At 65.8% G+C, this 27768-nt stretch overlaps 4 protein-coding genes across 4 annotated transcripts; 3 read left to right on the top strand and 1 right to left on the bottom strand.

The window, feature by feature from the left end:
• Nucleotides 1–3402: 3402 nt before the first annotated feature.
• Nucleotides 3403–6494, top strand: AJM1 (apical junction component 1 homolog). The gene has a single exon (XM_058524518.1). It carries the CDS (start codon nucleotides 3538–3540, stop codon nucleotides 6463–6465), a length of 2928 nt encoding a protein of 975 aa, XP_058380501.1. The 5' UTR covers nucleotides 3403–3537; the 3' UTR covers nucleotides 6466–6494.
• Nucleotides 6495–9105: 2611 nt separating this feature from the next.
• On the top strand, nucleotides 9106–10687 carry PHPT1 (phosphohistidine phosphatase 1). The gene is made up of 3 exons (XM_058524527.1): nucleotides 9106–9317; nucleotides 9742–9866; nucleotides 10428–10687. The coding sequence occupies exons 1-3, from the start codon at nucleotides 9158–9160 to the stop codon at nucleotides 10518–10520; spliced, it is 378 nt and encodes a 125-aa protein (XP_058380510.1). The 5' UTR covers nucleotides 9106–9157; the 3' UTR covers nucleotides 10521–10687.
• Nucleotides 10688–12721: 2034 nt separating this feature from the next.
• On the top strand, nucleotides 12722–20306 carry MAMDC4 (MAM domain containing 4). Its single transcript, XM_058524701.1, is given in 29 exon segments — nucleotides 12722–12781; nucleotides 12784–12904; nucleotides 12978–13151; nucleotides 13231–13356; nucleotides 13538–13668; nucleotides 13754–13838; nucleotides 13999–14124; nucleotides 14295–14432; nucleotides 14516–14604; nucleotides 14694–14867; nucleotides 15184–15268; nucleotides 15357–15536; nucleotides 15625–15753; nucleotides 15908–16039; nucleotides 16158–16282; nucleotides 16374–16485; nucleotides 16650–16766; nucleotides 16959–17093; nucleotides 17211–17636; nucleotides 17718–17855; nucleotides 18004–18134; nucleotides 18136–18174; nucleotides 18176–18293; nucleotides 18455–18601; nucleotides 18776–18910; nucleotides 19021–19181; nucleotides 19184–19346; nucleotides 19950–20119; nucleotides 20265–20306. Coding segments are annotated over 29 exon segments (3909 nt in total).
• A 1354-nt stretch (nucleotides 20307–21660) lies between these two features.
• Nucleotides 21661–25561, bottom strand: EDF1 (endothelial differentiation related factor 1). The gene is made up of 5 exons (XM_058524525.1): nucleotides 25422–25561; nucleotides 23565–23616; nucleotides 23023–23183; nucleotides 22577–22670; nucleotides 21661–21899 (listed from the first exon to the last, which is right to left on the bottom strand). The coding sequence occupies exons 1-5, from the start codon at nucleotides 25497–25499 to the stop codon at nucleotides 21838–21840; spliced, it is 447 nt and encodes a 148-aa protein (XP_058380508.1). The 5' UTR covers nucleotides 25500–25561; the 3' UTR covers nucleotides 21661–21837.
• Nucleotides 25562–27768: the final 2207 nt, after the last annotated feature.

Consider the following 27768-nt stretch of genomic DNA (forward strand, 5'->3'; position numbering starts at 1 on the left):
CGTCTGTGTGTGCTCTCTCTGCCGCTCAGCAACCAGAGCAGCCGAGGTGGGGCGTGTCCACCGGCCGCCCCCTTTGTCCCCCATCAGCATGGGTTGGTGGGAAGGTCCTGAGCTCCCTGCCTTTGGGCCAAAGAACTCTTTTCCCTGGAGGAGCGGCTGCCCTCTGGGGTAGGAGGCTTTCCAGCACCACCTGGCCTGCGGTGGTATCAGAGGACTTCCCAGCAGGCCGGGCCCTACGCGTGCCATGTGCTGTGCCAGCTGGGCCAGCATAGCCACCGTCCTGTGTGCCTGTCCCAGCCCACCTAGGCTAGAGCTGGGCAGCTGCACCCAAGAACACCTGGGGGCCCCCAGCCCTCAGAGGGCAGGCTGGGTCCTGTCCTGCCTCCCTGCTCCTTCCCAACACTAGCCTTCAGCCCTCCCTTCTCCAGCTGCCAGCAGCACCCAGCCCCCGCCCTCCACCCCGCAGTTGCCATGAGAACCGCTTGGAGAATGTTGGAGCTGCCCCTCTCTCCAGGGGCAGGCAGGCCAACAGGCACAGTAGGGTGAGGGTGGGACCCCCTCCCCTTCCCCAGTTCCTGTGCCTAGAGAGTTCCGAACACTGCAGGCAGGGGGACAGAAGTCACTGGGCAGACGCTGGGGCCCAGGCACCAAGCTGACACCTTAGCAACTCCCTTTAGCCCACAGCCTCTGAGCCCCACTGTGGTTGTGGGACCCACTAACGTAGGGATCAGGCCGACATGAAATGAACTTGCCTTGGGCCCTGCAGCTAACAGACCCACAACGGGGCAGGTCCTGCCCTATGGAGCCAAGGGCACCTGTGAACCACCTCTCTGCTGAGCTGAAATGTTCCCTGGCTCAGCATCATCTTGGGGAGGGGGCTGGCGGGGCTGGAGGGAGGATGTCACCATGTGTTTATGAGTGGGCCATATGCAGACCTACCCAGAGCAGAGACAGCCCCTACCTGCCTGGACACAGCACAGGAGCATGCCCTCGCCCGGGAGAGGCTGGGCATCCTGGGGACTGGAGGCTGTGGGTGTAAGGGCCATCTGGCCCCAGGTACCTGCAGAGAGCTTGGCGCCTTCAACACCACAACGCAGAGGCCCACAGGGCGGGGCACAGCCCATCTGCCCCGGCCTGGGCCCAACCCGAGGCGTGAATTCCGGGAGCGCTCCACAGCCTGGCCAGGGCTTGGGGCTCTTCCAGGGCCCTGCCAGGCCACCAGCTGCCCTAGGCAGGTGTCCTGGAGGTGGGGGCTGGCAGGACCAGCAGGCTGCTCCCTGGGTGTCGGTCCCCTGGTCAGATCCCAGGCCTGAATCCTGGGGGTGCCCGCCAGCTCATCACCCTGCGCCTTCCACAGCCCCAAAGCGAAGCTGGCAGGCCACGCAGGTCCCAGGCCCACAGCGCGGCCCCTTTAAGTGCATCCCCGCCGGCCGCCATCAGGGGCAGCACTGAGCAGCCAGGCAGCCTCGGCGCCGGTGCCTCGAAGCTTCTGCCGGTGCCGGGGACACAGCGGAGCCGGGCCTGGCGGAGCAGGGTGGGCCTGCACAGCCCACCAGGCTCGCCCAGGAGCAGCGCCCAGGTAAGGGGTCGGGGGCTGCTGCCCCTCACGCCCTGTCGGGGGTGGGGCGCCTGCAAGAATGGGGGTCCCGCCCCCGGGGCGACACAGGGGTCCCCACTCTGGGCTGAGGCCAGGTGCAGGGCTGCGAAGCTGGGAGGGCCGCCTGCGGGGCTGGCTAGGCCTAGTACCCCAGCGGGGCTGACCACCCCCATCCTCACGGGGAGGGGTGTCACCCAACCCAGCTCCTCACCCGCGCACCTGCAAGGCCGGGCTGTCATCTCCCCGGGGCGGAGCCCACACCCTGTCATCCGGCCCCAATTCCAGCCTGGCCTTGAGCTTAGGATGGAAGGGGGTGGGAGGGGGATGGTCCTGAGAACCAGAGACAGAGTTGGGGTGGGCGTGAGGCTGGGATGGGGATAGGCACTGGGCCTTGGTGGCCCTGAACCAGAAGAGCAGGCCCGCTGGCAGGAAGCCCCTTGCACACCTGGGACACAGAGGGTCGACCCGACCAGAGGTCCTGCCAGGTGAGGACCCAGCCCCCTGCTTTCCCTAGCTCACCCTGAAGCATGCCCGCCCCAGATTGTGTACAGAGATGGGGGCCCTGTCAGCACCGTCTGAGCCCCTGGCCAGCCCGTCCAGGCCCTGAGCACCACAGAGGGGCCGGTGGCCCAACTCTCAACATGAGCCTGGTGCAGAGAAGTGGACCCCAACCCAGCTGCATCGCGGGGGCCGTGGAACCTCAGGTTTCCATGGAGCCTTCAGGAGCCACTGTGGGGAGGGCTCTCTCCTGAGAAGCAGTGGGGGAGACTCTGCCCGCCCACAGCCCTACCTCCCCCGCTGGTGGCCTCCTGGCCCGGTGCGCTGCTGCTCAAGGGGAGAGGGGCAGCCATGAGCTCCTGGCTCACACGCCCCCACGTGGTCCTGCAGCCAGGGCCTGGTTTCCGCGCTGCCATGCACACGCTGCAAAGCTGGGGGAGGGGGTAGCTCTGAGCCTTGTCACGACAACCCTAGTGAGCTTGGTGGGTTTCAGCCGCACCATAATAGGGGTGCTCAGAGGAGGTTTCTGCAAAGAAAAGAGCTTTAGGGCCCAGATAAGCTCTTTGAGGGCATTATTCTGGTCTGGGCCACAGGAAAAGTCGAGGGTGGGGCAGGCCAGTCATCAGCCTAGGGGCCACGCCTGGACCTGAAGGGGCCAGAGGACTGGAGCTTGGCACAGCGGACTGTCCCGAGTGCAGCGGCCCGGCCTTTGTAGTGCTGGGGGAGGGTTCCATGCCCAGCCTGGTCAGCAGGTGGGGCAGGAGGCTCCGTGACGTGGTGCAGAGTGAGTCAAGGCTAGGTCCCGGGGACTCACCCTCAGAGGGCGCCATCAACGCCTCACTCTGCACTGGGCACTAGAAGGGGGCTTCAGTCCACAGGTTTTGTGGAGCCAACGCTTACAAAGTCTGTAAATAGGGCTCCAATGAGCATGTGGTCATTGCACCTGTGGGCACCAGGAGGTGGTCGCGGGACCACACCCCCATTCTTCCTACCTTGCGGGTGGCCTGTCCCAGGAAAGGGAGGTCTACCCAATTCTGGCCAGCAGTCACTAGTGGGGGCAGGGGAGGCTCAGGAACATCGGCCTGGGGGCAGCAGCTCTGAAACCACGGCAATGGCATCACCTTTCTGGCTGACCTGGCCCATCCCTGCAGAGAGTGGCCCAGAAAGGATGGTCTGGGGCAGGGGCAGGACCTGAGTGGCTGAACAGCTGGGTTCTTCCTGCAGGTGCTCCTGACGCCAGCATGGAGCAAGTGCCTGCGGCCTGGGCCAAGGCCCGCAGCCAGGGCTGCTCTGCCCACTGTGCCCCAGGTAAGCCGGGCCAGCGCAGGGGGGTAGTGGAGCCCAGGCTGCGCAGGAGCCACCCTGACCTGCATCTCCTCCCAGGGCGAAAGCCCCGCGAGGCCGAGTGAGCGGCAGCCACCAGCCCGGGGACCTCTTTTAAGATGACCCGCACGGACCCGCCGGACCTGCTGGTGTCGACCGTGTACCAGGACATCAAGGTGGCGGCCCCGGGGCCCGCGTCGAGGCGCCCGCCATGTGAACGCTCCATGGCCCGGCCTGCTGCGCCCGCGCCTTTCAACAAGCGCCACTGCCGCAGCTTCGACTTCCTGGAGGCGCTGGACGGGACCGCCATGGAGGCCCACCCGGAGCCGCCGCCCCCAGAGCCCGCCGCGCCGCGCTCCCGGCCCCGCGACAGCGAGCCCCGACGCCGCGCCCGCTCCAAGAGCGCGCCCCGCGCGCCCCCGAGCCTGACGGCCGCGCCCGCGTCGCCGCCCGTGCTGCCGCGCAGAGGCCGGGAGCCCCAGCGGGCCGCGCGGGCCGAAGCGTCGCCGCGCCGGGAACCTGCGTACCCCGCGCTGCGCGCGCTCGCCAACGAGCTGCACCCCATCAAGCTGCAGCCGCAGAGGGGCGGCCCGGGTCGCATTGCGCCCCTGTGCGCCGCAGCCGGCCGCTGCGCGCCGCCCGAACCGCCCTCCGGGCCCGCCCCCCACGTCCGCTGCCGCCTCGACATCAAGCCCGACGATGCGGTGCTGCAGCATGCAGCTCGGGGTTCGCGGCCCTGCGGGCCCGCCGAGACCGCGCCCTGGGCCCGCGCCGCCCCGCAGCTCCACGGCCTCACCGTGCCCGGGCCTCGCCACGTGGCGATGTCGCGCACGCCCACCCCCGCTGACTCGTACTGCGCGGACCCCCGGGCACTGTACTGCGACGGGCCCCTACCTGGGCCCCGGGACTACGCAGAGCGCCGAAGTCTGCCCTTCACCACCCCGCCGGGCCCCACCCAGTTCTTCTACACTGAGGAGCCCGAGGCCCACCCCGGCGGCTTCACGGCCAGCCCGGGCCCTCCCTTCGATAGCTACTACCCCAGGCCTTTCCCATCTGAGGAGCCCTCTGGGCCCAGTCCACGGCGCGGGAGCGGCTACTATGCTGGGGAAATGCGCACCTTCCCGGTCCAGGACCCGCCCTCCCGTTCCTACTACGGGGAGGCCCCCAGAGCCTACATCCCGCCCTGCGGCCCCCGCTATGGCCCCGAGGAGCTCCGAGCCCACCCCGCCGCCCGCCTCTTTTACACAGAGGACTTCGGACGGTACCGCGACCGCGACGCCCTGGCGCGGACTTACCCACACCCACGCGGCAGCCTGGCCTGGGGCGACTGGGGCCCGCGGCCTTACCGCACCCTGCAGGTGGCGCCTCCCCCGGACCCCGGCCCGCTGCTCGCCTCGTGGCACGGTGGCACCAGCACCAGCCCGCCCCGGTTGGCCACCGACAGCCGCCACTATTCGCGCTCCTGGGACAACATTCTGGCGCCCGGGCCGCGCCGCGAGGACCCCCTGGGCCGCGGCCGCAGCTATGAAAACCTGCTGGGGCGCGAGGCGCCGGAGCCGAGGGGTGCATCCCCCGAAGGCCGGCGCCCGCCCGTGGTCGTCAACCTATCCACCTCGCCCAGACGCTACGCGGCGCTGTCGCTGTCTGAGACGTCGCTGTCCGAGAAGGGCCGCGCGGGCGAGGGCCCGGGCCGCAACTGGTATGTCACGCCCGAGATCACCATCACCGACAACGACCTGCGCGCCGCCGAGCGCCCCGCCACCAGGGGCTGGGAACGGCCCGAGGGCCGCCCGCGGCCGCCTCCGCCCGCAGTCCCCGACGGCCCAACCTCTGGCCGCCAGCGCAGCCTCGAGCAGCTGGACGAGCTCATCACCGACCTGGTCATCGACTCGCGGCCCCCAGCAGGCCAAGCCCCCGAGCCCGCGGCCGACGGCCTGGGCCGCCAGCTGCGCCGCCTGCTGGACTCGCGGCCCCCAGGCCCCGGGGCCCCCGCGCTGGCGCCGCGCTCGCCCCCCGCGTCGGCCGGCAGCGCCGAGGAGCCCGCGGGCCCGGGGCAGGCGGCCGACGGGTCCCCGGAGCCCAGCGCCGACGAGGACGACCTGATGACGTGCTCCAACGCGCGCTGCCGGCGCACAGAGACCATGTTCAACGCCTGCCTCTACTTCAAGTCCTGCCACAGCTGCTACACCTACTACTGCTCGCGCCTGTGCCGCCGCGAGGACTGGGACGCGCACAAGGCGCGCTGCGTGTACGGCCGCGTGGGCAGCGTGTGCCGCCACGTGCTGCAGTTCTGCCGCGACAGCGGCCCGGTGCACCGTGCCTTCTCGCGCATTGCGCGTGTCGGCTTCTTGTCCCGGGGCCGCGGCGTGCTGTTCTTGGGCTTCCCGAGCCCCGGCTCGGCAGACAACTTCCTGCGCTTCGGCCTCGAGGGGCTGCTGCTGTCGCCCACCTACCTGTCGCTGCGAGAGCTGGCCACGCACGCGGCGTCCCTGGGCAGCTACGCGCGCGAGCTGGCGGCCGCCGGGCGCCTCTACGAGCCGGCCGAGTGCTTCCTGCTCAGCGTGTCGGTGGCCGTGGGCCCCGGCGCCGCGCCCCCTGGCGCCCCCGCCCGGCCCGCGCCCGCGCCGCGCAGCCCAGGGCCCACGGTGCGCAAGTTCGCCAAAGTGGCGCTGGCGGCTGGCAGCCCGGCGCGGCCGCCCCCAGCGCGGGGCCGCGAGCCGGACATGGAGACGTTGATCCTGACGCCGCCGCCGGGCACAGCGGGCCTGGACCAGGACGGCGAGGCGGGCCGGCGCGCGCGCGAGGTGGCCTTCATCCACATCCAGCGCGAGCTGCGCCTGCGCGGTGTCTTCCTGCGCCACGAGTTCCCGCGCGTCTACGAACAGCTCTGCGAGTTCGTCGAGGCCAACCGGCGCTTCACGCCCACCACCATCTACCCCACGGACCGGCGCACCGGCCGGCCCTTCATGTGCATGATCATGGCCGCCTCTGAGCCGCGCGCGCTCGACTGGGTGGCCAGCGCCAACCTACTGGACGACATCATGTAGCTGAGGGGGCGCGCCTGGGCTCCGCCCAGCCCGCTCAGAGCCCGCCCAGTCCACACAGGGCCTACTCGCGAGCTCCACCTGCCCACTCAGACCCCGCCAAATCCACCCGGGGCCCACCCCCGAGCTCCCCCCAGCCCGCACAGGCTCTGCTCAGGCCCCGCCCCGTCCACTCAGGGCCCACCCCCGAGGTCCGCCCAACCCACTCAGGGCCCGCCCAGTCTGCGGACCCAGCTCCGTCCACTCAGGCTCTGTTCAGCCCGCTCAGACCCCGCCCAGCCCACTCAGGCCCCGCCCAGTCTATTCAGGACTCACTCTGTCCACTCAGGTTCTGCCCAGCCCTCTCAGACCCCGCCCAGCCCACTCACGGCCCGCCCAGTCCACCCAGGGCCCACCCCCGGCCTCTGCCCAGCCCACTGAGGCTCTGGCCAGCCCGCTCAGACCCTGCCCAGTCGACCCAGGGCCCACCCTGAGCCCCGCCCTGGCCTACCCGAAGCCCCGCCTCGAATTTCCCCAGTCCCCGCCCTGCTGGCAGCAAGCTCCTCCCACGTCCCGCGCCACGGCGTTGTCCATATGCCCCGCCTTTCCCTACCCTCTTCCTGCAACTCCCGCCGACCGGTCTCGCCGACTCCCCCACTCCCCCAGCTCGCTCTCGGACCTCCCCAGAGGTGGGTCCTTGGCCGCTTGGTGCTCCCAGCTGGGAGGTCAGGTGGGCCTGAGGACTGCCCGATCCTGCCTTCACGCGGAGGAGTCACTACTGCAGACCTCATCGCGCAAATCCGGCCCGTCCGTCCGCTGTCGTCGCAGGGCCTCCTTGGAACCTCCCCAACCCTGGTTCGCCCGGGTCCAGGAGCCCGAGTTCACCAAAGCCTAGTCCCGTCCCTTCAAACACGCCCTCCACCAGCCTCCTGTGGTCTGTAGTGCGTCCTCCCTGGACGCCTTTCCTCTCTGGGGGACACTTGACTAGCCTCGGTGTGTCTGCAGGCCAAGTGCGTCCTGCTCTCGTGGGCAGGGCCGGCGGGGGCCCTGCGCGGTGCGTTTTCGCTGGCCCCAGCCCCCGCTGGAGAGGGCACAGCCGGACCCGCACGTGGACGATGCTGCCCGCCCTGCTGTCCCCTCCCCTCCGACGCCCTGGCCTGGGCCCTACAAGAGGGGTTGGGATAAGCAGCCGTGGAAAGGTACTCGGAGATCTTCAGCCAAGGCGCAAGAAACTCTAAAGGGGAGGAGGAATCGGGCGGGGGCAGCAGAGGTGTGGGTGGCAGCGCTGCCCTGGCGCCAGCCCAGAGCTGAGACCTGGCAGGGCGTGAGTCAGGGTACCTGCCCACACCAGACAGGATGGCCTTATGCGGGTGCCAGGGCAGAACGGTGGTGCGAACGGCAGGATGCGGTTCAGGAGGGGCTCCTACTGGCTGGCACAGGGAGGACAGCAGAGGGGCGTTCCCAGTTGGGAGCCGGGCGGGGGAAAGCGAGGGTGGGAGCGGGTGCGGGAGCGAACTAGGTGGCCACCAGGGGGTGTGGGGCGACTGCACAAACGCCCCCGCGGGCGCTCTCTGGCCGTGCCCTGTGCTGGCGGCCGGGCTGCGGCCCTCGGGAGCGCACAATCCGGTAGCCCTTGACCCCCGACCTCCCCTGAGGTGCACCCTGGCCCCGGCCCGGGCCCCATGGAGGGCGAGTGACCGGGAGAAGGGGCGAGACCGGTCGCCCGCAAGAGCCCTCCTGGAGCCCCCAGCGCGCCCCACAGCTTCTCGTTCCTGGCGCTCGTCGCCGCCCGTGCCCCGCCCCGTTGCTCCCTCCCCCACACGCCTGCGCGCCCGCCTCCGCCCCGCGTGTTTACATCTGCCACGCGCCCCGCTTGTCCCACCCGCCCCTGTGGCCTCGCAAGTTCGGCTGCCGCGCCCTTTGCTCCGGGGCCTCCGCCTTCGGCCCCACGCCTGAGGGCCTGCTGGCCTGCTGGCCGGCCAGGAACGACCAGGACCGGGATTATTTCCAGAGGGCGAGCGCTTTTGAACAAGTAAAACAACTCGAATGTAGACATTGCTGCCTCATTTTGTGGGGGAGTGGGACATGGGGGGGGACGGGGAGGGAGACCCTCGAACACGGTGGGGGGACGGGGGGAGGGAGACCCTCGGACACGGTGGAGGGACGCGGGGGGGAGACGCTCGCACACGGTGGGAGACGGGGAGGGAGACCCTCGGACACGGTGGAGGGACGCGGGGGGAGACCGTCGGACACGGTTGGGGCACGTGGAGGGAGCCCCTCGGACATCGTACGGGACAGGGAGGGAGACCCTCGGACACCGCGGGGAGGCGGGGGGGAAGGGGACCTTCGGTCACGGTAGGGGAGGGATCAGAGCCGGCGCGCGTCCCACGGGCCGCCTAATCCTTTCCAAAGGCACCTGCCCCGACCCCGCTGGGCAGGAACTGTTCCGTCCGCTGGATTTAATCACCACCCACTCCCGGTTCCACGTTCCCCTTTAAGTGGGACCGGAGCGGAGTGAGGACAGCAAGGAGCTGGATAGCGATTGGCCCGTCGGTGCTGCGACTCGGCAGCACGATTGGCTGCGGCTCCGGGCCCAGGCAGCATGGCCCCGCGGGACTGGTCACGGACCTCAGAGCCCGCCCTCCGCACTGTCGACGCAGCCCGGGTCGCGTGGGGGAAGGGCCGCGGGCTGCAGGGGCGGGCGTGCTCCGGGAACATGGCGGAGGCGGGTCTCGCCCAGATCCCCGATGTGGACATCGACTCCGACGGCGTCTTCAAGTACGTGCTGATTCGAGTCCATGCGGCGCCGCCCTCCGGGGCCCCGGCCGGGGAGAGCAAAGAGATCGTGCGAGGCTACAAGTGGGCCGAGTACCACGGTGAGGACGGGGCGGGGCCGCCGGCACCTGTGGGCGGGGCTGAGGGCCCGGGGCGGGGCCACCGGCACCTGTGGGCGGGGCTGAGGGCCCGGGGCGGGGCCACCGGCGTCTGTGGGCGGGGCCGGTCACAGCTGTGGGCAGGGCTGAGGGCCCGGGGCGGGGCTGAGGGGGCATAGCAGGAGGTGACCCTGTACCAGGTCTAGTCTTGGGCTGACCCAGAAAACTCAGGGACCTGGAGGGCAAGGGGCTGCCAGGACCTAACCCCTGTCTCGTAGTCCCAGCGCCCCGGCCGCCCCCTCCTCCCTTATCATCGGGTCCCATCCTGGAGCGGCTCCTCTCCTGGTGAAGGAGCTGCTCAGAGCTGGGGCTTCAGACACTCTGGGCTTCCGAGGACCACTGTGCTGAGCCACCTTCCCCATCCCAGCCGACATCTTCGACAAGGTATCGGGCGAGATGCAGAAGAAGGGCTATGGCTGCGAGTGCTTGGGAGGCGGGCGCATCTCCCACCACAGCCAGGACAAGAAGATCCACGTGTACGGCTACTCCATGGTGAGCCTGCAGCCCTGGGCCTGAGCGGCCAAGGGCCCCGGTTCTGGCTGTGAGAGACGCACCCTGCGAGCTGCCTGACCCGCTTTCAAAAGCATCCACTGCCCGGCATGGAGACCCAGGGTGCCGGGGTTCCCCGACCCATCTCAGCTGTAGAACCCTGGCTCCAGGGCCTGTAGCTCCCCCATTCTCCACAAGGCATGTTTCCACCCCAAGAGGCCTGGCTGGGCTGTGGCTGTCCTCCGGCTCTCTGAGGCAGTCAGCACTGGGGTGACACTCAGAGGCCCCTCACTCTCCCTTCACCAAGTTGCCAGTGGATACACAGGGGCACTCACGCAGCCTTTCTTGTCACCTGGAATAGCCCGGGCCTCGGGCTAGCAGGCCCACTGTCAAGGTCTGCTCACCTTGGGAGCCCCATTTCCCCAGAAGAACTCCCTGGGGGGTCAGGGGTGACCAGTGTTCGGCTCCACCCTGGGGCCCCTCCTGGAGCTGGCTCCTGGGTGTCGGTGCTGACGGGACACCCAGAGCCAGGACAGGGCCGTAAGAGCTGCCTTCTCTCTTTAGGGTTACGGTCGTGCCCAGCACTCCGTCTCCACCGAGAAGATCAAAGCCAGGTACCCTGACTACGAGGTCACCTGGGCGGACGATGGTTACTGAGACCCTCCTGAGCCCACTCAGAACTCTGCCCTCGAGGCCCCCTCCCAAGGAGCTGGGCTGCACTCCCTGGCACTGTGCCACCCTGGCTGGGCCTCAGAGACGGACATCAGCCTGGCCCAGCGCCTGGGTTGACCTCACCCATGGAAATTAAAAGCGTTGTCACTCCTGCTGGTCTCTAGATGTTGTGTGTCTTGGCTTCTCTGCCCCTAGTCACTCCTCCAGACCCCTGACTAGAGCGGGTGGGTAGCAGAGAGCCAGAGGAAGCCCTGGGGGCAGTGGGTCCCCTCCTGGCTGCCCCTCACCCAGGAGGCCGAGGGAGTGGCAGTGCACACTCAGCCCTGTGGGGTCTGATCGGGGCCCCTGAGCTGCTGCCTGGTTTATGGCCTGATTGCTCCTCCACACGGCTGCTGTCCCCAAGGACATCTGGGAGGAGGCCCAACAAGCCCTTGCACAAGGAGCTAGCACCTGGTCCACTGGGCTGGCTCAGGCAGGGGTGCCATCCCAGTGTGTGAGGCAGGTCAGCTGACATCAGTGTCCCCAAGTGATCTGCCAGCTGAGGTCACACGTGAAGTGGCCCACCACTCTCTGCTTCCAAGATCAGGTCCCGTGGCCCTTGCCCTGCAGCCACCTGCTCCCACTCAAACTGAACAGGCAGGGCCTCAGACTTGGAGCTGGGAGCCCCTCTCCCAGGATGCTCCTCCCCTCTTCTCGGTGCAGGGCTGTGCGGGGCTGGGCTGTGGGGAGTGCAAGTGGCATGGGGGGAGGGCAGAGCCAGGCGCAGCTGAGGTACGGCTATCCCCGTGGCTCGCCATGAGCGTGGGTGCCCCTCGTCACAGCTACCATCTTGTTGTGCGCGTCTCCTGTGAGCTTGCTGGGGCGTCACGGTGGCCTCTCCAGGCAGGTGCTATCATGACCGCCATTTACAGATGAGAAACAGGCTCGGTGAGACAGGCTCCCGAGGTCCCACAGTCGTAAACTGCAGGCAGAGCCTGTTCTGTACCCTCCACTGGGGGTCTGTGTGGGGAGAACCAGAGGCCCCAGGCTCATCTGGACCCTGTGCCTGGCAGCGCCCGGCCCATGCTGCTCAGGACAGTTGTCAGTGAATAAATGAGCATCGTTTATAAGTGAGTAAGCAAAAGGAGCCCACAGACTGAGGAACACAGAATGATGATGCCCGGGTTGCTAGGGGCCCCCGAGGCAGGGCAGTGGTTTGCCCATGCTGGGCTCCTGTTCACAGCCCCATGGGGACTGAGGCCCAAGAGAAGTGGCTGCCACCCCAGCACTGCCTCCATGGGGGCCCCCACCAGGGCCTGACCTTCGGTCTGAAGGAGCTGGGCAAGGTGGGAGCCAGCCCAGGCCAGGGGCCCCTCTCCTGGATGCATTTACAGCCGGATGTTCATGCTTGTCAGCACAGGGTGGGGCTCGCTGAGGGGCCACAGGTACAGAAGGGGCCAAGCCCCCACTCTCCAGTTAAAGCAGAGTCAGCCTGCAGGGCCACAGGCTGAAAACCTGGCAAAGTCCCCACCAGGCTGCCCCTCAGGAAGCACTGGCCCTCGGCCCCACTCCCTCTGGCCTCACACCATGCCTCTGCCTGAGCACCTCCTGCCTGCCCTGGTCCTGCTGTTGGGTGAGTCGTCGGGTCCGGCTCCTGAGTCAGGGCCGGCCAGGGGCTCAGGTGCTGGGCCTCCAGGGAAGGGGTGGTGCAAGGCCCACACCGATCCCTTGGGGTCCTGGGGTTGTCCCACGGGGGAAGGGGCAAGAGTTCTGCTTTCCCTGGCCCCAGTCTCCACCCAGGGCCCCAGGCAAGAGGGCCCTGTAGGCAGATGCTAGTCTGCCGCTCTGGGACGGGATGGAGCCTGAGAGCCCTGAACCACCCACTGATCCATTCCTTTGGGGGGCACCCTCCTGGCAGCCCCTCCAATTCCCTGCTGGGCTCCTGCTCCCTTCCCCAGGAGGTCTCCCGTGGCGGGGGCCTGTGGTCCCGCACATGCCCACATCTCCCGTCCTGACTTGCAGCAGCCTCTCTGGGGCCAGAGGTGCTCTGCTTGGCCCTGATAGGGTGCCCCCAGCTGGCAGCTCTCTGTGGGTCCCAGGCCCCCCAACCACGGACCCAGACCCCTCCCTGCCCAACCTCCTGGCCTGGGCCACAAAGCAGGGTGACCAACCTTCTGGGCTGCCCTGGTCTGAGGGGTTTCTGGAACATGGGACAGTCTCAGGCAAACCAGGATGGGATGGTCACCCTGCCCCAGGCCACCTGGCTGTCTCTTTGCTGGCAGTAGGGTCCCCAGGCTGGGCCTGGGTCCCCAACCACTGCAGGACCCCCAGCAAGGCTGTGTGCAACTTCGTGTGTGACTGCAGGGACTGCTCCGACGAGATGCAGTGCGGTGAGCCAGGGCTGGGGGCAGTGGGCAGGGCCAGTCCCCTGTGGGCAGCTCACCTGACCACCCGCTCTCCCAGGTTACCACAGGGCCTCACCCACCCAGGGCACCCCCTTCGTCTGCGACTTCGAGCAGGACTCCTGTGGCTGGCGGGACATCAGCACCTCCGGCTACAGCTGGCTCCGAGACCGGGCAGGAGCTGCACTTGAGGATCCAGGGCCGCGCGCGGACCACACTCTTGGCACCGACCTGGGTGAGGCCTAGGCGGGTCTCCATGCCACCCCCTTGGCTCTTTGCTTCCTGCCCCGTCTCCTGATCTCTCGGCCCGCCAGGCTGGTACGTGGCTGTTGGCACCCACCAGGGGAAGGAGGCATCCACCGCAGCCCTGCGCTCCCCAACCCTGCACGAGGCGGCCCCCACCTGTGAGCTGAGGCTCTGGTACCACGTGGCCTCTGGAGGTGCATGCCCAGGACCCACAACCCGGGTCGGGGGCCCAGAGGGGAGAGACCAGAAAAGGAAGGGAGGCTGCTGCAGACTCGGCGGGCTTCCCAAAGGAGGGGCAAGGTGTCCTGGGACAGGGCACAGCCAGCAGGCTGGAGCCACCGGGGGCCTAAGCTGCCCCGGGGCCCCCTGCTGCAGGTGTGGCTGAGCTGCGGCTGGAGCTGACCCACAGCGCCGAGACACTGACCCTGTGGCAGAGCTCCGGGCCCTGGGGCCCAGGCTGGCAAGAGCTGGTGGTAGCCACCGGCCGCGTCCAGGGCGACTTCCGAGTGAGCTGGGGGCTGGCCTGGATGGTGGGGGCAGCAGGGAGGGTCTGAGCCCTGACCAAGGTCCTAAGGGCCCCGTTCTCTTCAGGTAACCTTCTCTGCCACCCGAAATGCCACCCACAGGGGCACTGTGGCCTTGGACGACGTGGCCTTCTGGGGCTGTGGACTGCCTAGTAAGGCCCCTGTGCGGTGGACCCACACCTAGGGGGCAGTGGGTTAGCGGGAGCCCCTCACTGCTTTTTCCCAGCTCAGATGGTCTTGAGCCTCCCCCACAGCTGCCCCCGCCCCTGGGTCTTGGGGCCACGGTGATGGGTTAACCCTCCCCCACCCTAGCCCCCCAGTCGCGCTGCCCCCTGGGCCATCACCATTGCCAGAACAAGGCCTGCGTGGAGCCCCACCAGCTGTGTGACGGCGAGGACAACTGTGGGGACGGTTCAGATGAGGACACTCCCACCTGCAGTGAGCCGGCCTGGGGGCTGCAGAATCATCCAGAGAATCCGGGAGGGCCTATCCCTTGGTGCGGTCCTTCTTGGGGGGGTAGCTAGTATCCACCTGGAGCTGGAGTCATACGGCCTGGGACCTAGGCAAGAGGCCCAGCTCAGTGGCCTGAACTGCACTTCCCACCCTAGGCCACCACATGGCCACCAACTTTGAGACGGGCCTGGGCCTGTGGAACCATTCGGAGGGCTGGGCCCGGAACCACAGCGCCAGCGGCCCCCAATGCCCTGCCTGGCCACGCCGCGACCACAGCAGGAACAGTGCGCAGGGTGAGGCCCACCGGGGACCCCTGGCTGCTGCCCCAGCCCACAACACCCGCAGCCACCCCGGCCCACGCCTGCTGTCTCCCCAGGCTCCTTCCTGGTCTCCGTGGCTGAGCCCAGCACCCCCGCTATCCTCTCCAGCCCCGAGTTCCAAGCCTCAGGCCCCCACAACTGCTCGGTGAGGCAGGCAGAGGCGGGGATGCAGGGTTGCCTGTCCCTGCTGCCTGGGCCCCAGAGAGTCTCCACTGATCCTCGGTCCCTTTGCAGCTCATCTTCTATCACTACCTGCACGGCTCCGAGGCCAGCAGCCTCCAGCTGCTCCTGCAGAGCCAGAGCCCTGGCGCCCCTCGGGCCCCCGTCCTGCTGCGCAGGCGCCACGGAGAGCTGGGGGCCGCCTGGGTCCGAGACCGGGTTGACATCCAGAGCAAGCACCCCTTCCGGGTGAGGCCGGCGAGGGCAGTGGTGCGGGGGAGGCAAGGAGGTCCGGGCGTCCGAGAGCAGGGGAAGGGAGCTCAGGGGCCGGGCATGGGGCTGGCCAGGCTGCCTCAGCAGGAGGCCGGCTGGCTTGTCTAGGAGCTGTGGGAACAGGCGGGAGGGAAGGAGGAGCCCCTCCTGAGGGCTGTGGGGGTGGTGACGGAGAGTGTCCAGTGACAGACGATGTAGACGGTGTGGGTCGACGGGGAGACGGCGTGAGGGAGCAGACCGCAGGGATGACAGAGGGGTGCTGGGGCACCCCCTGAGCCCCCTCTGCCCTCAGATCCTTCTGGCTGGGCAGACAGGGCCAGGGGGCGTCGTGGGCCTGGATGACCTCATCCTGTCGGACCACTGCAAACCAGTCCCCGGTGAGCCTGCTAAGCCCCTCCCTGCCAGGAGAAGCACAGCATCCCCCACCTCCACCACCCCAGCCTGACCCCAGTTCTGCCCCCACAGTGGTGTCTGGCCTGCCTCCGGGGCTCTGGGCCCCAGCACCCTGGCCCCAGCCGCCCAGCCTGCAGCCCCGGGATTTTTGCGAACCAGGACATCTCTCCTGTGGGGAACTGTGTGTCCCCCCGGAGCAGCTCTGTGACTTCCAGCAGCAGTGCATAGGGGGCGAGGACGAGCAGGAATGTGGTGAGGGGCAGTCAGAGCCCGGCGGGGGTCCTCCCTTCCTCCAGACACTCCCCACTGCAAGAGCTGAGCGGGGCCCCTGCTGTTGCAGGCACCACGGACTTTGAATCCCCCACGGCTGGGGGCTGGGAAGACGCCAGCGTGGGGCGGCTGCAGTGGGGGCATCTCCTGGCCCAGGAGAGCGGAGGCCCTAGCACCGATGCCAGCGGGGCTGCTGCTGGTGAGGCCCGAGTCTCCCATCCAGGGCAGCCTGGAGCCTGCCTGTGAGATGTACCCCAGAGGGGTTCCCCGCTCTGCCTCTTTTCACTAGGGAGGGGCTCTGAGTTGGGGGTCCCTGGAAGGAATGGGCTCTGAGTGGCTTCGCTCTTCCCCAGGGCACTTCCTGTCCATGCAGAGGGCCTGGGGGCAGCTGAGAGCAGAGGGCCGGGTCCTCACACCCGCCCTGGGCCCCTCAGGCCCCCACTGTGAACTCCACATGGCTTACTACTTTCAGAGTCACCCGCAAGGTACCGCCATCCCTCCGGACCTCTGCCCAGCCCTGGGGCTAGTGAGAGCTCCCATGGTGTGCCCTGAAGGTGGCGGGGGGGGGATAGGCCGGGCGACCCACAGTGGCCCCCTCGGCAGGCTTCCTGGTGCTGGTCGTGGTGGAGGACGGCCACCGCGAGTTGGTGTGGCAGGCCCCGAGCAGCAGCCGTGGAAGCTGGAAGGTGGACACGGTCCTTCTTGGGGCACGCCGCCGGCCCTTCCGGGTGAGGAAGGCAGCCTGGGGTGTGGGGCACAGAGCCAGCCCTGACTTAACAGCCCCAACTTAACAGCCCCCTCCTCATGCCCCCCATGAAGCTGGAGTTTGTCGGCCTGGTGGACTTGGACGGCCCTGGGCAGCAGGGCGCCGGGGTAGACAATGTGATCATGAAGGACTGCAGCTCCACAGTGGCCAGCAAGACAGACACAGGTCCTTCCCGTCGCTCCCAGTCCCCACCCAGGCGCCTCCCACCCAGACCACCTGGAGGGGTCCCGGGGCGCCCCCACTCCCGAGGACGTCTCCCCACCCTGTCAGGACTCAGGAGGGGTGCGGGGCTGGGGCGGAATGTGCTGACCCCACAGCCCCACCCCCAGAGATCTCCTGTAACTTTGAGCGGGACACGTGCGGCTGGCACACCGGCCACCTCACAGATGCCCACTGGCGCCGGATGGAGAGCCGTGGCCCTGGGTACGATCACACCACAGGCCAAGGTAGAGTGGGGCGCCCAGACCGGGGGGGCAGCTCCCAGACTGGGGGGACTCCCATACCCCGGGGGGCACTCAGAGGGAGGTTCTCAGCTCAGGGGGCTCCCAGACATGGGGGTGGGGGCACCACTCTCACACTGGGCTGTGCCCTCCTGGAGCCTGGTGTATCTGCAGCTCACCCCTGAGTCCCCCCTGCAGGCTACTTCATGCTCCTGGACCCCACAGATCCCCCAGCCCGGGGCCTTGGTGCCCACCTGCTCACCCAGCCCCAGGTGCCGGCGGCCCCTCAGCAGTGTCTCTCCTTCTGGTACCACCTCTACGGGCCCCAGGTCGGTAAGTGACCCCGCAGGGCTTCGAGGTCTGTCTCTTGGCCCCTCAGGGGCTCTGGAGGGGGCGGGAAGCCATCAGAAGTTGGGGTCTGGCCCCCTCCAAACCCTGCCCTCCCTCTAGGGACACTGCGCCTGGTGATGAGACGGGATGGGGAGGCGGACACACTCCTGTGGTCCCGGTCTGGCACCCACGGCAACCGCTGGCATGAGGCCTGGGCCACCCTCCACCACCAGCTGGACTCCGGCACCAAATACCAAGTGAGGTCAGGTGCCCGGGCGGTGGGAGGCAGGGCAAGGCCCCAGCAGGCTGACACCCTCCGCCCCCAGCTGCTGTTCGAGGGCCTCCGGGATGGCTACCACGGCACCATGGCGCTGGACGACGTGGCTGTGCGGCCTGGGCCCTGCTGGGCCCCCAAGCGCTGCTCCTTCGAGGACTCAGCCTGTGGTTTCTCCACTGGGAGCCAGGGCCTCTGGACGCGCCAGGCCAGTGCCACAGGCCACACCGCCTGGGGCCCCCGTGCTGACCACACCACAGAGACAACTCAGGGTGCGGGCCTGGGGAGGAGGCCAAGGGGCTGGGGGCAGGGCGGGGGGCCAGGGCAGGCAGGCTGACGCTGGCACCTCCTAGGGCACTACATGGTGGTGGACATGAGCCCACAGGCCCTGCCCCGTGGCCACGTGGCCTCCCTGACCTCAGAGGAGCACAGGCCGCTGGCCCAGCCTGCCTGCCTGACCTTCTGGTACCACCTGAGCCTCCAAAACCCAGGTGAGGGGCGGCTGGGAGGAGAGGTTGAGGGGTCCCCACAGGCCCTGTGCCAAAGCCACCTGGGAGCCCCGACCCCGGCTTGCAGGGGCCCTGAGCGGCCATTCTTCCCCCACCGCTGCTCATCTGGGCGGGCTGCTTGGTGTGGCAGGCACCCTGCAGGTCCACATGGAGGAGGCCGAGAGGCACCAGGTGCTCAGCATCAGCGCCCACGGAGGGTTTGCCTGGCGCCTGGGCAGCGTGGACGTGCAGGCTGAGCAGACCTGGAGGGTGAGTGCGCAGGGTGGGGCCTTCCTCACCCCCAAGGGCTCCAGACTGGGCATGAGGCTACCCTACTCCCATCTGCCCAGGTGGTGTTTGAGGCAGTGGCCGCCGGCGTGGAGCGCTCCTACATCGCTCTGGACGACCTGCTCCTCCAGGATGGGCCCTGCCCTCGGCCAGGTGGGAGCCCTCTGCCAGGCCCCAGGACCCGCTATGGCTCATGGGTGGTACCAGTTCCGTGCCAACCCCAAGACGCCTGGCCTGGCCCCAGCCCCCAGCAGGGATGGTGCCCCAGGGATGCGGGGGCAGAGGCAGCACTGCTCACTGCCCACATCTTGCAGCTTCCTGTGACTTTGAGGCTGGCCTGTGTGGCTGGAGCCATCTGCCCTGGCCCGGCCTGGGCAGGTACAGCTGGGACTGGAGCAGTGGAGCCACACCCTCCCGCTACCCCCAGCCCCCTGTGGACCACACCCTGGGCACGGACGCAGGTGGGTCTGAGCTGGGGAAGGGGTCCCAGACACACACACACCCAGGGGCACATGCCCGGCCCCAACCTGGCCCAACCAGCCTGGCTCATTCAGGTTCCCATCAGGGTCAGAGGCCACAGATCGGGGGCGCAGCTCCGTCTGGTCAGCCAGGCACGCACCCTCTCTCATTCCCAGGCCACTTTGCTTTCTTTGAAACTGGCGTGCTGGGCCCTGGGGGCCGGGCAGCCTGGCTGCGCAGTCAGCCTCTGCCTGCCACCAAGGCCTCCTGCCTCCGCTTCTGGTACCACGTGGGCTTTCCCGAGCACTTCTGTGAGTCGGAGCAGCGTGGGTTGCCTGGGCAGTGGGGGGAGCAGGGCCCAGGGGCAGCCTCGTCGCACGCTGGGTCGAGGACCTGACCCACCCTGGCCCCCTGCTCTCAGACAAGGGCGAGCTGAGGGTGCTCCTGAGCAGTGCCCGGGGCCAGCTGGCCGTGTGGGGTGCTGGCGGGCGCCTGCGGCACCAGTGGCTGGAAGGCCACGTGGAGGTGGCCAGCACCGAGGAGTTCCAGGTGAGGCCAGGCTACACGGGGCCAGGAGGCCTCAGGCAGGGGCCATCCTCCTCGAGTCTACACAGCCTCTTCTCTCCACCCCCGGGCAGATCGTGTTTGAAGCCACTCTGGGTGGCCAGCCAGCCCTGGGGCCTATTGCCCTGGATGACATCGAGTATCTGGCTGGGCAGCACTGCCAGCTGCCTGCACCAAGCCAAGGTGAGCCCTGCCCAGGCCGGCGGCCCTGCTCTGGGTCTGGGCCTGGGCCTCTGACGGGCTCGGCAGCTTGTGGCCCATGTGGCTGCCAGCAGCCCTGCTCCTGGCCTGAGAGGCCAGAAGAGCTGCCAGGGTGGAGCCCTGTATCTCGGCCCATTGTCCCCTCCCTCGGCCCACTGTCCCCTCCCCTCCTGGGCTGGACCATCACTTGTGCCTGGTCCCTCAGGAGCCGTGTCAGCTGGCACTGGCCCCTCCCCAGGCCTCTGCTCCAGGATGGGGTTGGACCCTGGAGGAGGGGCCCAGTCAGACAAGAGACCGCAGCCGGCCCCTTCGTGGAGCACTTGCTGTTGCTGTTGCTTCACCACGAGGGCAGTCCAGCCTGGGGTCATGAGTCCCCAGGTCTGTCGACAGCAGCCACCGGCCTGCCAGGTCCCAGCCTCAGCCTGGAGCCTTGTGTTGGCACAACCGGCGACCCTCCTTTAAAGAGTGAACCCCAAAGCCGCTGCGGGTGCAGGGACAGGCCAGCCCCAGGCATCCTCCTCGGCCTCGGGCATGGGGCTGACAGGGAGGGCACAAGTCTTGAGGTCATGTGCCCTGCACCCACAGGGAACACGACAATGGCCGTGTCTGTGCCAGCTGTGGTTGGCGGCGCCCTCCTTCTCCTCGTGCTCCTGGTGGTCCTGGGACGGCACTGGCTGTGGAAGAAGGGGGGCTACCCCTTCGAGGGTGAGACGGCGACCGTGGCCCCTGGCTTTGACAACATTCTCTTCAACGCGGTAGGAGCCCCTGGGTGGGGACGGGCAGGCAGGAGCCAGTGCGCCCAGCCCTCGGCCTGAGTGCGGATAACAGAGAGGGGTGGGACAGGACCCTCCCAGCTGCCCCGCTGCCCACTGGTCACCAAGCTCCTCTCCTCCCCCCTAGGATGGCGTCATCCTGCCGGCGTCAGTCACCAATGACCAGTAGACGACCCAGAGAAGACCCACACTCCTCACAGGAGCTCCCCCCACCCCCAGGACGCACTGAGCCCCCACGTCCCCCACCCTACACAGACAACCACCTTGGACACGGTCCTCACCCCAACAATAAACACCCTGGCCCATGAGGGCAGCCCCCGCTCACCAGCCGAGATCTGTGCGTCCTGCCCTGCCTGTCAGCAAGAAAGTGGGCTCCTCAGGACCCCAGATCCGACCTAACCTGGCCGAGTGGACTGCTTGGGGGCACCTCCCACGTGTCTCAGTGACTCAGGTGACAGAAAACAGGCAGGCCACACCAGACAGAAACAGGGGCTGGAGGCACCAGGAGGCAGACACAGCAGGACCCTGAGAAGCCAAGGCCCCAAGCAAGGCCGGCACCCCAACACCTGGACCAGCCTGCAGTTCCCAACCGGGTGGGAATCTGAGCCGCCCTGTCCAGCCCCGCTGCGCTGGGTGATTCTGCATCAGATTGAGGACAGAGAAACCCCACAGGTGCAGGCAACAGACTGAGCAGCAGACACTTAGCCGGGCCCAACATGGTGTGGAGCTGCTCAGGGTGGGGGGTCCTGCCGTGTCCACGGTTCCAAATAAAGATCCCCATGTCCACCATCCCACAACAAAGGCCCCCGTGTCCACCACCCCACAGTAAGGGTCCCGTGTCCACTGTCCCATTATAAAGGTCCCTGTGTCGACTGTCCCAGGACGAAGGTCCAAGTGGTCTCTGGAATGATGCATCTCGAAGCAGAGGTCACTTGATGTTCCCATGATGCCCCTGAACAGGTCACTGGAAGGCAAAGCTGAGGTGCCTGCCCTCCGAGCGTCAAAGGGTCTGAGGGTGAAGGCGGCCCCCCTAGAAGTGTGTCGTGGTCCCTGGTGCACCCACACACCAGCCTCGTCTAATAACACAGAGTTGAGGCTTTCTAACCCAGGGAGGGTCCAGGCTCTGATCTTTCACATAGGAAATGTGGACACCACCCTGCCTGGAAGACTCCACTGGGCATGGATGTCCTCGGGGAGGGGTGACAGCCACACCTGCACAGCCAGGTACTCCATTCCTCGCGGCTGGAGGCCTGACAGACGAGACTGGACACCAACGACTCACCATCAGCAGGAAGGACAACACACATTTATTACCTTCTCTAAAAGCCAGACTAGAGACGGCACCTCTCTCTTCCGGACGCATCGGGCCACCCCGCCCCACCCTGCCCCACCCCGCCTGTGTGAGGTGCTCCCATTCACAGTCCCCCCAGAAGCCACCCCTCAACTGGATAGACGCCAAGGCAGGGTTTTACACCCAAACTTGAGGGATGGGGTAGAGAAGGAAAAAAATCAGGAGAAGCACACACTTTGCAAGGTTTTGTTTGTTTGTTTGACAGCAAGGATGAGTAGAGGGGTTCCCGGGCAGGGCTGACACCCCATGTTCCGCTCAGCCACGTGAAGGGACCCACGCTGGCGCTGGTGGCCAAGGGGAACCAGCCAGACAAGATCAGCCGGAACGCACTGATTTCGAGGCTTTGTGTTCATTTCGCCCTTGGCCCCTTCTCGATCGGCTTCCCAATGTCCTTCCCCCGGAGCTTGAGGCCTGAAAGAGCCATCGGCCCACTGACCACTGCAGCCCCCACCCTGGAACTTCAAGGTACAGGGTGGCCCCGCAGCGTCCCCACCCATCAGGCCTGAAGCAGCAGCGGGTGCCCACACTCCCCCTTGAGCACCAGCTCCCTTCCCCCACCTCTATCACAGGAAGGAGGGAGGTGGGGAGGGCCTAGCACCACCCCCACTCCTGGCCCGGCTCTCAGATCAGACACGACTGATATGGCTAACCTTTAAGAGCCTGCACCTACCAATCTTCAACGGAAGAGAGTGAACGTCCCTTGCTAGAACTAAAACCGGGGTGCTCTGGGAGCCCCACGCCCTGGGTACCACACTGACACCACAAACGGGCACACGGGAGCAGAATGTGACATGTGACCCACACCAGGGGAAGAATGCCAGTGCCTGGACAGGAGGGCCACTGAGCCCTGGGTCCACAGCTCAGAGGAGGGCATGGGCCAACAGCAAAGGGGGGACAGTGGAAAACACTGGAAAGGAAAGGGAGCCGAGACACAACTCACTTGTGGGAATTTTCTTAAGGCTCCGAGAATTCCGTGCCCCAGGGGTCTTCCTGAGCATCATCCTCACAACCCCACCCAAAGAGTGGCCACCTTGCACCGGGGCAGGCAACAGCAGCCAAGACCCAGCGAAGGCCCGAAGGACACTCACCGATGGCTCTCTCGATTTTGCCCAGAACCTGGTTATTAGGAATGGCCCTTCCGCTCTCATAGTCCGCAATGACCTGTGGCTTTTCGTTGATTTTCTAAAGAAAAGACATACCTTGTACATGTCAGTTCAACGAGGAGATGCTGCAAAACTAGACCACGCCCAGCTGAGACGCCCAAGGCACCGCCTCCCCAGACAGCGTGGGCCAAGGGCCGTAGGGGACAGCAGCTCTCGGAGGCTCTGGGGTCCACACGTGTGCAAAGCCATGTCACGTGAGTGGTTACAGCTGGCCTCACATGGCTTCCCCAGAGGCCTTCGGGGTCCCAGGGGCAAGGGCAACTGAAGCCTGAGGCTCCAGGCGGGCAGAGCCTGCGCCACACATGCTTCCTGAACACTGGCCTCCCGCCCACCCGACCAGAGCCTGGGAGGAGAGGACGCGCCATGCTCACCGTCGCCAGGTCCTTCTGCGTCAGCCCCTTGCTCTGCCGGCCCTGCTGGATCACCTTCCCCACCTCCAGGGTCACCCGGTCGTGGTGCAGCTCCTCTGTCTCCCGGTCCAGCTTGGCTGTGTTCTTGGTGATCGAATGCTGTTTGTTCTGGCCAGCAGCCCCTGGACCAGCGTCAGACAAGAGCACAGGAGACAGTTTGCGACAAACTCGAAGGAAAGCCACTTCAGAACGGGAACCAGGCCCCACAGGTGCCCCGTGCCCAGGGTGATGTGGGAAGCCAGGTCGCCCAAAGTACAGGGAACTTCACAGACCTGAGAGCGTGGAGCCCAGAATCTTCCCCCAGCTACAGGAAGCGGGGGGGAAGGACCCCTCCTGACCTATGCTGACCACAGCTGTTCTGATAAGATCCTAGACACTTCCCAGCTCTGTAGTGGCTTTAGCTGCGGCAGCCACCCTGACACCCCTGGGGGCACTACCCACACGTCTATGGAGATGAACCCCGAGCACACCCTCATTTTGCTAGTGCAAACACAAATACCTACATTTCTTAGAAGTCTCCACATCTTCTCCTCGTCTCTGAGCCGCTAAGATAGCCTAGAAAATGAGAAAAATTTTTGTGTGCGTGGTCAACATTAGCTCTGGCAGTGTCTGGCACACACCAGTCAGCGCACTGCTAAGGCCCCGTGTTCTCCAAGACCAGGCATCCAGCTCGGAGCTCACGCCCTCAAGCACTGTGCTGCCTGCCCACCACACGACAGGTACTTTTTCGGACCAGCATGCAATGCTGGGTTTAAAACCCAAGCTCTGTGTGCAAAGCCCCTCTACAACCAACTATCCAGGCACCTCCCAAATAACTACCAATAAGGGAAAGAGAAACAGCTCACTTCTTAGCTGTTGAGAAAGACATGCTACTGGATTCCTTTCAGAAACCCACACTTGAAATAGATTCACTTCTCCACTAGATGCTCCTGCAAAAGCAGGAAGGAACGTCAGGCTGCCTGGTCTGGCCTTCCTCAGGGAACCTGCTCCCAATACGAGAGCCTGCAGCCCCCACCCCCACACATCACCATCATCTACAGCCGCAGAATGTTAAGGTATTTCTTGGTGCTTCAGAGAAATGACTGTGGGACAGTCTAAGTGTAACATACTCAAAGACGATTTCTAGACACGTTCACACGACTCCTAGCTCATGGGTACTAAGTTTCCTTCGAAAGAAAAGGAGAATGAACTTGGTCTTGACAGTGCAACCAATAAGCCCAGTGCAGGTCAATGAATGCTGGTCACCAGGGCCACAGCTAGTCCTGGCCCAGACTGAGCACTGAGTCCAAGCCTCCGGCACTGGGTCCAAGGCTCTGGCCCAACGCTACTTGAGAGTAGAATCTGAGCAAGGGCAGTGACTGAACCGCCCTCTCCCGCTTATGTCGGACCCACACATGAACTTCGGACGGATGAGCCAGACTGGAACCTTCGGGCCCCAAGTGCCTCTCAGGCCGCTTGTCTACCCTTGCAAAATGGGGAAGGAGCGTCCACCTGCACACTGGGTCTCTAAGCCACCTCCACCCAGGGACTCCCTACAGTCCCCAAAGCACCTTGGGGGCTCTGCAAGCGGCATCCCACCGGCCAGGCATCAGCACAAACAGGCGAATGCCGCCCGGGAGGAGACCTTCTGCTGGGTCGCCCACCCTGGCCCGTCCCAGGGTTCTCCCCGCACAACCTCACCCCAGCCCCCATCCTCCCCATCCCCACTGTCCCTGGCCACGAGTCCACCCTCTCCCCGTCCTCACCATCCTCTTCGTCTAAAGCCTCCGGACCTTGCCTGGGCCTCGCCCCCAGCCTGCGTCATTGGCCCAAGGCTGCCCTGACCCTCACGCCCCATCCGGCACTGCCCCTGTCCACGGCCCACCCTCCTCTCCGCCCTAGTCCCTCACCACCGCGCCCTGTCTCTGCCCCATCCTCTGCCCCTGTCTCCAGACTCTCCCTCTGCCCTACTTTCCCCCCATCTTCATCCGAGCCCCGCCCGTCCCCGCCCTCTCTTTCTCCCGGCCTTTGCCCCCCGCACCCATCCCTGCCCCCCGATCGTATGTACACCCAGGACTGTCCCTGCTCAGCCATCTTCCTCGCCGTGGTGTCCTGCCCCTATCCGTGGCCCCGTCCCCTCACCCTGTCCGTACCCCAGGCCCGTCGCCAAGTCCCCTGCCTCCAGGCCCCTGTCCCCGCTTCCACCCCATCTCCTGGCCCCTTCCCCGCCCCCGTCCCTCTGTCTCCGCCCTCCATCCTCTGGTCCCTGGCCCCGGCCCGCCCCCCACCCCGCCCACCGGCCCGCCGCCCGGGTCCCCTGTCCCCCGCCCGCGTCCGCCCCGCCCGGCCGTCCCCGGTGGCGAGGCCCGCGCGGCGCCCACCTGCTTGGACTTGGCCTGCGCGGCCGTGGGGCCCTTCTTGCGCAGCACCGTCACCGTGTCCCAATCGCTCTCGGCCATGGCGGGCGGGCGCGGCGCTCGGTCCGGCGGCTCCGCGGCAGCTGCTCGAGACCCGGCGACGCGACGTCCCCTCGTCGCTCGGCTTCCGGCGCCAGCCTCGGCACCGCCCCTAGCTCCCATTGGCCGGCGGCCCGGGGGGGCGGGCACTTCCCGCGGCTCGGGGCCAATCCGCGCCCGGCTCCTCTAAGGGGGCGACGTGAGGCGGCTGACGTCGGGGCCGCGGAGGGCGGGGGGAGGGGGGAAGGAGGGGGAGAGGGAGAAGGCCTGAGGAGGAGGAGGAGGAGGAGGACGAGGAGGAGGAGGAGGAGGGATGGGAGGGGCCCCGGGGAGGGGAGTGGGGTCGCGGAGGGGACGAGGGATGCAGCCGGGGATGGGGGCGCGGGGAGGGGAGGGGAGGGGGCGCAGCCGAAGGAGGGGGCGTGGGGAGGGGAGGGAGGACTGAAGAGAAGGGGAGGCCGCTGGGAGGAGAGGGCGCCAGAGAGACAGGAGGCCTGACTCCAGCGGTGTGTACCGCGCGGATTCTGGGCAAACCCAGGGAACTGGCGCCCCGGCTCTCTCGGTGGGCCCACTCTGGCTTCCTGGTCGAACTTTGGGGATGGGGATGGAGCTGGCCACGTGCGCAAGCTGGACGCAAGGGCAATGAGGCCTCCTCAGTTTTTCTGCAGTTGACTTAGTTTCTGTTTCATGCCTTCATTTTGCCACCCTGCAGTCATTTGAAGTTCTGTTTCCCTGGAGTTGTGCTCACGTGATACAAAGATGCTGGGGCCAGGGGCGGACGCAGGTTTGGTGGGGCCAGAAGCATCTACTCCTTAAGGGAAAAAGCATAAAATTATAAAATCAAAACTAGTTACAAAAATAAATATTTTCTATAACATGTATTTTATATAATGTACAAAATGTATACATTTGGGGCCGGCCTGGTGGCGCAAGTGGTTAAGTGCACTGCACCCACTCCGCTGCAGCTGCCTGGGGTTCACCGGGTTGGATCCCGGGAGCGCACTGACACACCGCTTGTCAAGCGATGCTGTGACGGTGTCCCATATAAAGTAGAGGAAGATGGGCATGGATGTGAGCCCAGGGCCAGTCTTCCTCAGCAAAAAGAGGAGGATTGGCACATGTTAGCTGAGGGCCCATGTTCCTCACACACACACAAAAAAGTATACATTTTACAATACTTATGTAATATTTTACAATTATTTTACGATAATTTTGTATAATGAGAAAAGAAGTTATAAACTTTAAAAACTGACAAATGCCACAAGCATCACAAAATTCAGCAAAATAACATTTGTATGAATTAACAAATGCATCTCTTTAATGCTTTTGCTTACGTTTTTGGCTATGTTCTCTTTGAATCTTACATCACGACTTTGCAGAATTGTTTTACGGGAAGAACAGAAAGATGATTCAGACTTTTCTCTCGCATATTTGCATATCAAATTTGCATCTGATTGTTAGTACTGGCGTTGGTTTGGGTAGCGCTCAGGGCTTCGCATAGATGTGCCCACTGTCTGTAGCTTTCCTACGGGTTTGTGCTCCACAAATATAGGAATTCTGATAAATACAATCCCCATCCACAAAGAAAAAAGGTACATGCTGTATTGAATCACGTATGCCGCATGATGGAATATATTCGTCAGAGGAGACAACTCTCATTCTATCCGGGTGTGGGGAGAACTGAGTTCTCTGCTTACGATTGTCACGGTGGGTCATGGGAGGAATTTTGCACAGACTCACTTCTGGTTCATGCTACAAACCTTGTTTCTCTTTCACTCCTGCACACTTCCAGTGCTGGGTATTTTGCCCGTAGTTGGCAGCTGTAGAAGACATCCCTGCCCCAGGACAGGCCAGCAAGACTGTGAACCACATAAAAATATCCCATAAACCCCAGGTAAATGCATCCCAACTCAAGTTCCCCTTAGCAGGGTCCTCAAAATGCCTGTGGTCACTCTGTGGGCCCCAGGAAGAGTGTGATGAAGGAGGAGCACACCTGGAAAGAGGCAGCGGTCTTAACCAATTGCAGTTAAAATGCCCTGCTCAGGAAATTTAACCAGCGCTTGGCTGTGTGAACCCACCGTGAGGCCCTCTCCCGGAGCCGTGGCTGGGGTCCAGCAAGAGAAGTTGCATCAGCTCTGTGGCCTTGCGTCTGGCCTGGTTCGCTCCGGCCCAGAAAGGGGGCATCTAGACCTAGGTGTCCTCTGTCCATGCAGGTGTCTGCCAGGATAGTCATCAATCCATCTGGCCCTTGGTCAGGAGTCCGGGCCTGCTG

This window comes from Diceros bicornis, chromosome 28 (genome assembly GCF_020826845.1).
Source record: "Diceros bicornis minor isolate mBicDic1 chromosome 28, mDicBic1.mat.cur, whole genome shotgun sequence".
In the NCBI taxonomy this organism is placed as follows: Eukaryota; Metazoa; Chordata; class Mammalia; order Perissodactyla; family Rhinocerotidae; genus Diceros; species Diceros bicornis.